At 40.7% G+C, this 10,017-nt stretch overlaps 1 protein-coding gene across 2 annotated transcripts; it reads left to right on the forward strand.

Annotated features, from left to right (window-relative positions):
* The first annotated feature begins 37 nt into the window (after window positions 1–37).
* LOC110506571 lies at window positions 38–8,900 on the forward strand. 2 transcript variants are annotated; one of them, XR_005039847.1, is made up of 2 exons: window positions 38–408; window positions 672–1,825. XR_005039847.1 is itself a non-coding variant. In XM_036964272.1 (2 exons), exon 2 carries the CDS (start codon window positions 7,435–7,437, stop codon window positions 8,374–8,376), a length of 942 nt encoding a protein of 313 aa, XP_036820167.1. In that variant the 5' UTR covers window positions 73–408; window positions 1,832–7,434; the 3' UTR covers window positions 8,377–8,900. The 2 variants fall into 2 exon arrangements, 1 of the variants encoding a protein (XP_036820167.1); XM_036964272.1 differs by lacking the exon at window positions 672–1,825 and adding an exon at window positions 1,832–8,900 and having other exon boundaries at window positions 73–408.
* The last annotated feature ends 1,117 nt before the right edge of the window (window positions 8,901–10,017 follow it).

A 10,017-nucleotide genomic window follows, 5' to 3' on the forward strand; every position in this document is an offset into this window, starting at 1 on the left:
CATCAGAGCAACGCCCGGACTGGTTCCGAGGAGGGCTCCCAAGCCATCAAGACCCACGCCATTGGTCGTTCGATAGCCAATGGGCTCTCAGCAATGCCTTCACCACCGCGTTCGAGCCTTCGAGGAGAAGCAGTCTGCCTACAGCAGTGCCGCGTCCAACCAGCTAGTTCGATTGACTGACAGCTAGTTAAATGCTACGCTACATGTAAATTAAGGAAGCTTGCTAACAAATTAGATATGGTTTACGAGAGTAGAATTGCTTGTTTTCAGATTCAAAAATAGAGCTTAAATTGCATCATTGACATTGTCTATGCTGCGTTGCACTTCATGAAATCAATAAAAAAACTGGCGACTTTGACAGACTGAGCAGTAGCCTACACTGGAAGAAAGTGAAGACAACTCAGTAAGGTAGCTAGCTAGTTGCTATAATTTATCTGTCTATGATGTGTCACTCTGAAATTACAAAATGTCTGTACACTTTTATTTCAATAGCGTGTGCATGTCGTTACATATAAAACAGCACCCACCAGTATCATGAAAGGTAATAGGAAGTCGAACTAATGGTAAATGTTAATTCTGAAATATTGTGATGCATGGCATGCATACAAAAGTATTAGTTATTATATTAATGCCATTTTGACATTTATGTATTTTTTAAAAATAATTCCAAGACATGTCAATCAGCAGTAGCTCCAACAGTGTCCTCCCCACCCTGGTATGGTGAAAAGCTGAGGGATGGGCCTGGATAAATATAAATGATCTCAGATTCATAGATGGCGCTATGGATGCAAGGACTGACCATCCATGATATCAAAATTATAGTTTTAACCATGTTTTGGGCAAATGCAACTAGGGCTGCACAAAAACAGAACAAAGTAACAAAGAAAGTTGTTTTAGGCCTATCTTATAATACTTGTCCCCCCCCATAGCCAAAGCTATGATATTAAACAGCGTATTCTTTTATCAAATATATATTTTCATAGTGTCAATAGTTTTGATTGTAATAATACTCTGTTGTGTGTTTTTAATTTGAAGTGTGCTTGATGTATCTGACACCCCAAATTAAGTTCCCTCTGGGAAAATAAAGTTAGCATGTATGACTGACTATGTGTTTCCAATAACCTTAACTTGAATATTGAATCCATTTGTCACGAGTGCTGCAACAGGGCTGTGCTTTTGGCAACATTTCTGTTTTCCCATATGTAGAGGGTCCAAGTGGGAGTGAGGTCAGTGAAGATGAGGGAGGGGCAGGAGAAGTTAGCAGAGTAGGACTATATATTACCTGAGCTGGATGTGGTAAAATATGGGATATTTTATGCAGACAAATAGTCAAGTCATCATCTATTTCCGAATTGGTTAAAATAAGGTTAGGTTAAAGGTCCAATGCAGCCATTTGTATCTCAATATCAAATAATTTCTGGCCTGGCGAAAAATGATGTACCTTTTACTGTGATTGTTGATTTATTTTTGACCATTTTAAATGAAAACAATCTTAGCAAAGAGCGATTTCTCAAGCAAGAATTTAGCTAGGACTGTCGGACTGGTCTGATTGGGGAGGGGAAAACTGAAAATTAGCTGTTATCGGCAGAAATGTTTGGAACTCTATTTCTTATTGGTCTGTTAACTAATTTACTGGCTGGTGATGTCACTAGTCAGGCCAAAACTCCATCCCACCAAAGCAGGATGAAATTCCATGCAGTCTTGTCAAACAGCTCTTACATTAAAAGAGCATTATCATAATGATCATGATCATAATTATCGTAAACATAATCAACAGTGATTGATCTGTTGCTCTGCAGAGAGGCTGATTGAGACATTGTCCTCTCTTAAGGTCTGGTTTCACAAGCGAGTCAACACTCCAGGAGTCATTTTCATGATGCCTGTCCAGGGTCTTCATTTTATTATTTTGGTTCATGGTACTGTTGGCAATTTCGTGGCATGCCTTGCATTGAAGAGACAAGATCTCAATATATGTGACCAGGTCTGGGTGGATGTGGTTTGTCACATTCTCAGAGTGGGAATTCTCATGGCCCTTGTGCTCCAGCATCTTTCTGATACAGACTTTTGAGGTGGGCCCATCGTTGATGTCAATGGACACATAGACCTTACAATTGTTTGCCGTGGTGTCCTGTGGCTGCCGTGTCGATTTTCCTCTTGCCATGTGTTGTTCACAGTAAAAATGAAGTGGTTGTGTATTTAGACTTTTGTAGTCATATGACCCATCAAGGTCACTGATATAGCTTTCGATATACACCTCCACCTCTGCCCTTATGACTCCTTTTGAAAGCACTCTTAATTTAAAAAATCCATTCTGGAAGAAAATAACATACAGCATATAATTTCACTCCTTTACCTTATAAACTGCCTCTACCCCCCCCACAATCATATTTTTATTGAATTTTGGGTTAGTGGGGCCCCTCAGAAGGATTTTTTTAAACGGCCCCCTTATTCACTAAGTCCACTGCAAGTAGGCCTATTGAGAGCACTCTCTCGGAGGTGAATTACCTCTTATGTGCAAGCGAGCGCTCTCCGGCTTGTGAATCAACCAAAAGCTATTGTAATATTTTACATTATATACAAGTCCATTGTAATGATGGATATTAAATCCTAGACAATCATTTTCTAACTATTTTCATTAAATCACTGAGCCTTCACCTACTTCTCACTCTAATAAGTTTCTTCTCACACAAGTCTTAAGTACTCTCCTGAGGGGAAGACACAGGGGACAGCTGATTGGCAGATCATTAACATATTCATATATTCAAAACCAAAAAGTTTAGTGGTAATAGACAATTTTTTAAATACATTTTTTTTAAAAGACTGATAATCAGCAATTCAGCTTATTAAACAGACATATGTACATCATTTATCAACCTCTTTCCTTGGGCTCTCGAGTGGTGTTTAGGGTTCTAATGCACTGAATATCAGTGCTAATGGCGTCGCTACAGACCCTGGTTAGTTTCCAGGCTGTATCACAACTGGCTATGATAGGGTGACGCACAATTGGTCCACCGTCGTTAGGGTTTGGTTCGGGCTAGCCAGTCATTGTAAATAAGAACTTGCCTTACGCTTCGAACACACCGACTGTGTTATTGCATCGCTGCTGCATAACATTTTGCGCAGCAAGGCAACTATACTGATGCAGGTACCTTTTGCAGACGGTCGAGTGCGGTTGGTGTTGGATCCTGTGTTTTACATTATAGCCATTACCATATATATGATTGAATATTATCTGCTGTTGGCTTGTGTGGATGTATGTATGTGTTATGCAACATAGCTGACTTGAAACATTGTTAAAAGCTTCAGGGCCATGGGCCTTTCTCATGATGGAAAAATACAGAAGACAAGAACTGTGCAATGAGTTGGGGGGGGCACATTCAGAGCGTGGGGTTGCAGAACAAGTGGTCTTTTGTTAGATAACAGGAACCAGGTGCGAGATAACGGTATGGAGCATGAGCGCATGGATGTTCTTCACAGCAACAGTTAAATCTATCAACAGAAGCGCCAAGAGGCGGGGACCCGCTTGCAATAGGCTGAGCAAGTTTAAACCACGCCGAGCCTCTACTGTGATAGGCCAACAGACGGGTTGGAACTGTCTATCACAGTATAAAGAATACTGTTTACACACATCTTGTCAGTTCTCTGTTCTGCCCTGCGTGGTATTACAGTGAGCCCGTATATACGAAAGTTGCATTTGCCATTTATTACTTAGCTAATAAAAAAATACATAGTATACAATCGGTGACTCATTGTTATATTTATCCTGATACCAGATTCGAATTTACGCAACTCTAACATGGTGACCACCGACGTGATCTGGTAAAGGACATCGCTGGACATTGGTGTGCCAGCCGATTGGCCAGTACTGTCGTCGGACGGTGTGTTTCACAAATTCTGACCGGTCAACTAAAAAAGGTAAGCAGACACCTGTTGTGAAAAACTAAAGTTCTGCACATTGGAGTTATCCAAATTTAGTTTTGTGAGACACCTGTTTGATGTAAGTTACTAAATTTTAACTATTATGATGTGTGAGATTGGAAAATAGTTGAGAAAGTAATATCTCCATTGGCAATTGCAATTTTATTATTGATCAACAAAACTTAATGATGCATTGTGTATGGGATGTACTAGTATGCCTGGCTGGTAGGTGGTAACAGAGAACACTTACTACATGTATGAATGGTGGGTAACGGGTGACCACCAAAGCGTGAATGGATAGTCTGGGACTACATGTATGATTCATTCTAGTTGATTATAAAAGTGTGACTGGATAGTCTGGGACTACATGTATGATTCATTCTAGTTGATTATAAAAGTGTGACTGGATAGTCTGGGACTACATGTATGATTCATTCTAGTTGATTATAAAAGTGTGACTGGATAGTCTGGGACTACATGTACGAGTGGTGGGTAACGAGTGACCACCAAAGTGCGAATGGAAAGCCATATGATGCAAATGTGATGTACTAGGCAGGGCCAAGTGTGAATGACGGATAATTAAATTGACTAATTGGACTTGAGACCGATTTAGCCTTAAGGAGAGGGTCTCTCTAAGGTCCTAACAAAGCATAGGTGTGTGTGAAGTACATCGGGTAGTAAAGTCGACGCACTGACTACCAAGTTTGAATGAGACATTAAGTTGTTCTAGAAACGTGATCCGGTCGACACGTTAGTCATATGGGCTGATTGTATTTTTTATTTTGTACATTTGGTATTAAAGTAAAAGTGATAATCCGGGGGACACTAGACTACTTAATACCCTAGGGGACCCACAGTGCATAATTGAGTTCTTACTTTAGATCTAATTGGGGGCCGATTTAGCCGTAAGGAAAGGGTACCACTTGGGTTTGAGTAAAGGCATAGGTTGTTGACAGTATTGTAGTGTACATAAAATGTCGTTGGAAATAGAAAAGGTGTTGAAAACGCTGAAGTCCACTTTAGAAGTGAATGGAGGTCAAGAGAGTGGGGTGAGAAGCTGTACAGAGAATGGATAGAAGGAGGGGCCATTGCGTCTCCCACTGGTCTGCTTACTGGGGTGAATGGAGATTTGTGTGTGTATGGTGTAAGTTGAAGCTTACTGGCTTGAATGGAGATTTGTGAGACTCAAATCGTGTGCATGAAATACGCTTGATATTCAGTCGGGGACTAATATCGGTATGAATGAGGTCAGGGACATTCAGATGAGATGTCTGAGTTGTATTAATTTGAGCCTGCCAAGCGAGTGTGGTACATTAGGTATTTCAGTTGGAGCTGGTACCGGTGAGAATGTTTAAAAAGTTGCAGGCTTGCTGATGAGATGTTTGCACAGAGTTATATCATAGAATATTGAGGGGGGTGTGCATGACTATTGGAAAAAGTGTTCAACTCTATTAACGTAAAATTCAGTGTGTAGATTTATATTATGAGGTTTGAACTATACTAATATTGTAGAATTACATAATCAACATCTGAACATACTTACGTTAAACATTAATTGAGCCACTGAGTAATAGATAAGATTTACACTAGATACGGGAGACGGGGCGACGGGTGTGGTCGACGTAAGACGGGTGGGTGTTCTAACCAAGTGCTGAGAAATAAGGTAGATTTATTTTGTTCTTTTAATTAATTTACACAAGTACTTCCTGGTGATTGATTTTGGTTTGATTGTTCAGATAACACCATTGAAATTAAACAGGAGGTTAAGGTATACTAACATTAGAATCTGTTTTCATTATGGGGAACAATGAAAGGCCCGCAGAGTGGATTGCAGGCTGATTTGATTTAATGTTAAAGGGACTGTGTACGTTTATCACAGTTGTGTGTGTGTGTGTGTGTGTCTAATGGCTGGGTATTTAAGAAGTATTTTGGTGAGACAATTTGGAGAAACACGAATGTAAGACATGAAACATCGAGACTAATTATTTGAGTTTGAGGGGATTATCGTAATTATTAGGTTTTGGTTTTGTTGTAAACGTTTGGGTTAAGGGGATTTCCCTGTTCCCAGAGACAAGATATCTTAAAGGGGTACACTCAAATATGGAATATTAGGAGTTTTATTTTCTGAGTTTTAATTACACAAGTTTTTTTTTTTTTTTAAGATAAAGGGTTCTTTAATATGTCTAATATGGTATGGAACACGAATGTAACCTTTGACCTGCTTTCATGGCTCTCCTGGGTGGTCTGATCAGCCACAGGGGAGTGCCATTTGAATAATGAATTTGTGGTCATGGGTAATACTGTTTAAAAAAAAATATATATATATATATATATATTTATTTTTTAAGGTAAATTAATTATAGTGGAGTTTAATTAACCTATATAAGGACTTTAGAAATTGCCACCATAGACATGTTTTTCTAAAAAAATCCATGAGTTTAGATAAAGCCAAACAGTGAGACATTTAGTTCAAATGTGGAAACATGAGAAAAAGAGCTACAGACAGAAAGGGGGAAAAGGCAGACAGAACAGCCCTCCCGCGCTGCGGAGACCTTGAAGGTTGGAGAGCAGAGAGGAGAAGTTTTAGAAGGGGCGCCAGGACGAGCAAAGATAACAGTTACTGAGTGGAGACAAAAGGGAGAATTGGACATGTGGAGAATGAAAGGGGCGCTCCTACATGATAATGTCAGAACAGAAGGATAATATACTAATCTTACCTAAGTCATTATTTAGAGTAGGTAAGGTTGTTACCTGGGCAGAGCCAGGTATCAAAAGGGGGATGGGTAAATTGTGGTCTAGGATTGGATGGGGCCTATTGGATAATAAAATAATTAAAAAAAAACCATATATTCTAGCTAACAAATAGGCATAGAGGTTAAAGATATAATCAGAGAGAACAAATGAGAAACTGTTTGTTAACCAAACCTGTATGTCCAAGATTTTATGCATAACAGGTGAATTAAAGGAGAAGGTGATTCACTCAATCCAGTCCCTGTGGAGAATAGATGTGAAGCAGCCCGTTGGGAGGGCCATACCAAGTGCTCCTGGTGACAGCCTTTGCAGTAGCTACCTGGGGACATATCACACATTGTTGGAGGGTAGGACACACTGACACTGCCAAACCATCACAGAGTTAGAGAGAAGAACCGAAACCAATATGGCTCGGGGTTTCACTCTCTTAACGAAGCTTCCCTGACCCCGCACTCCCATCACTGTGTAACGTTCATAGAAGTGGAAGTGTGGTTTGGCCTCTGGCTGCTGATGTGTTCTCTGGGAGAGGGTGGGGCTTTACAGGAGTGTCAGTGTACCTGTGTAATGGGGGAGGGTGTCCGTATGGGGATTACATGATAACCAACTTGGGACAGTTCTAGGATTGGAGAAGAGGGTATCCTTATAACATAGGGGATCCCACAAAGGTGGATAGGTTTTCCATGATATGGGGGAAACCTGGGAGCACTGTTGAACTTTGTAAAGGTGATGAAATCCTACTAACCATCAAAACTATTAAGCTCTCTGATGCAGGGACTTACACCCTCGGACTACAAAGGACCAGGACAGACACGATGGGTGTGTTTTCTATTAAGGTGCTGCCAAAACCACAGAGGTCCCAGACGAACCAGAGCCAGACATGGCATTGATTATGGGAGATTGCGTGAAGCTGATTGCAGTAGTAACATAACCATTAATTCCACAAAGCCAGTTACAGGCCTAAACCAAACTAGTGGTCTGGCTGATGTGTGGTGGTTATGTGGACCCAAAAGAGTGCTGAGACCCATTCTTAGAGGAGACTGGCAAGGTACGTGTACTCTGACCAGTTTGATCATTCCATTGACCATTGTTGATGTTACTGCTGAACAGCTGTTGGACTCTGTATCCAGGGGACCTGAAAACATTCCATCCCATGGGAGACATAGACGTAGTGCTCCATGGACAGAGGATGTAGTTGACATACACACTAACCTGTTGGGAGTGCCAGTGGGGGTTCCTCATGAGTTTCAGGCCTTGGGTAGGAATGATGGACTCTGGCACTTACTACCTATTATAGGTCCAGCCATAGTGGATGCAAGACAGACTGCATGGATTAATTATATCTACTATAATCAACAGTGTTTTGTGGATTACTCCCGTGATGCACTCACAGGTATGTCTGAACAGCTGGAGGCCACATCTAGGGTTGCCAGACAGAATAGACTTGCTTTGGATATGCTTCTTGCCAGTCAGGGGGGTGTCTGCAAGATGTTCGGTGAACAATGTTGCACGTATATTCCTAATAACACCAGTCCAGATGGTAGTATATCTAAGGCCCTTAGTGGGCTTGATGCCCTATCTGCTGAGATGAGGACCATGGCGGGGGTAGAGGAGTCTGGACTGTTCTCTTGGTTGGGAGCCTGGTTTGGTAAGTACACTGGTATGGTGGTTACTGGATTTCTGACCCTAATTCTTGTATTTTATTATTGATGTGTTGTGCTGCTTGCATCATACCGTGTTTTAAGAAGTCTGTTACAGATGTGGTGAAGGCTTCAGGCATGATGCCTTTGCTTGATGCTCCAGTTGGAGATGCTGATACTGAATCAAGCTTTCAGGGGAGGATGGAACTGACTGAGGATGACCCATGGTATGCTGTGGGTGAGGTAGTAGAATAAATATTACACCACCACAGTTCCTTGTTTTACATTTTTTTTATGATAGGTTTTCTTTCCAGTATGTTTGTTCTCCCTGTTGTGAAGGTTTGGAGTCCCTGGGTGGCATGGTGCCCACCTGGTGCAGGATAGGAGTAGCTGAGAGGACCAGATGGTTTATAATAGTGCTTTGCTCTGCTTTACTCTGTTTTCCATGACCAAAGTTTTATCCTACATCTTACATGTCAATAAACAATAAAGTCTTATCCTGTTTTTGTCAAAAGGGAGAGACAAAAGCATATATCACTTGTTGATTTGTAATTTTTCTTGGATGATTTTTCTTTTCTGTTTTTCTGTAACAAATTTTTAACAAATAATTCATGTTTTATTAATAATAAACGTTTTATTATTTTCATGAAATGCTATTAACATATTACTATGTTGGGACCGCTGAAATAAAGGATAATGAGTGACACCCTAGCGGGTGTCAAAAGGGGGACTTAAATTTCACACCATTTTCTTTTGTTCTGTTTTTAAATGAGCTGTTCTCTTTTGACATGAGGGTTGTAAGTTCCTAGGTGGCTGGTAGCCAATCTAGTACATAGTGGGATCGAATGGAGGACATGAAGGTATTTTAAACTTTGTAACTGTTATATGATTAATTGCTGAATTTTTGTTCACACCCTTGGGGGTGTAAAAAGGGGGATTGTTGGATCCTGTGTTTTACATTATAGCCATTACCATATATATGATTGAATATTATCTGCTGTTGGCTTGTGTGGATGTATGTATGTGTTATGCAACATAGCTGACTTGAAACATTGTTAAAAGCTTCAGGGCCATGGGCCTTTCTCATGATGGAAAAATACAGAAGACAAGAACTGTGCAATGAGTTGGGGGGGGGCACATTCAGAGCGTGGGGTTGCAGAACAAGCAGTCTTTTGTTAGATAATGGTATGGAGCATGAGCGCATGAATGTTCTTCACAGCAACAGTTACATCTATCAACAGAAGCGCCAAGAGGCGGGGACCCGCCTGAGCACCTGCAATAGGCTGAGCAAGTTTAAACCACGCCCAGCCTCTGTGATAGGCCAACAGACAGTCCCAACCTGTCTATCACAGTATAAAGAATACCGTTTATATACATCTTGTCAGTTCTCTGTTCTGCCCTGCGTGGTATTACAGTGAGCCCGTATATACGAAAGTTGCATTTGCCATTTATTACTTAGCTAATAAAAAATACATAGTATACAATCGGTGACTCATTGTTATATTTATCCTGACACCAGATTCGAATTTACGCAACGAGAGAATAATTTTCGCAGTATCCTCAAAACCGTGTATTTTTGACACAGCTGCTGACAGCTACATAAACACAAAAAATGCTGCTTGGAGACAAGTGTCCACGATAGTAGGATTGCCAGGTCAGTTTAGTAGTGAGCTTCTGCTAGATGTGGCTAGTTAACGTTAGTTAGCTAGCT

The sequence above is a fragment of the Oncorhynchus mykiss genome, chromosome 26 (genome assembly GCF_013265735.2).
Source record: "Oncorhynchus mykiss isolate Arlee chromosome 26, USDA_OmykA_1.1, whole genome shotgun sequence".
Classification (NCBI taxonomy): Eukaryota; Metazoa; Chordata; class Actinopteri; order Salmoniformes; family Salmonidae; genus Oncorhynchus; species Oncorhynchus mykiss.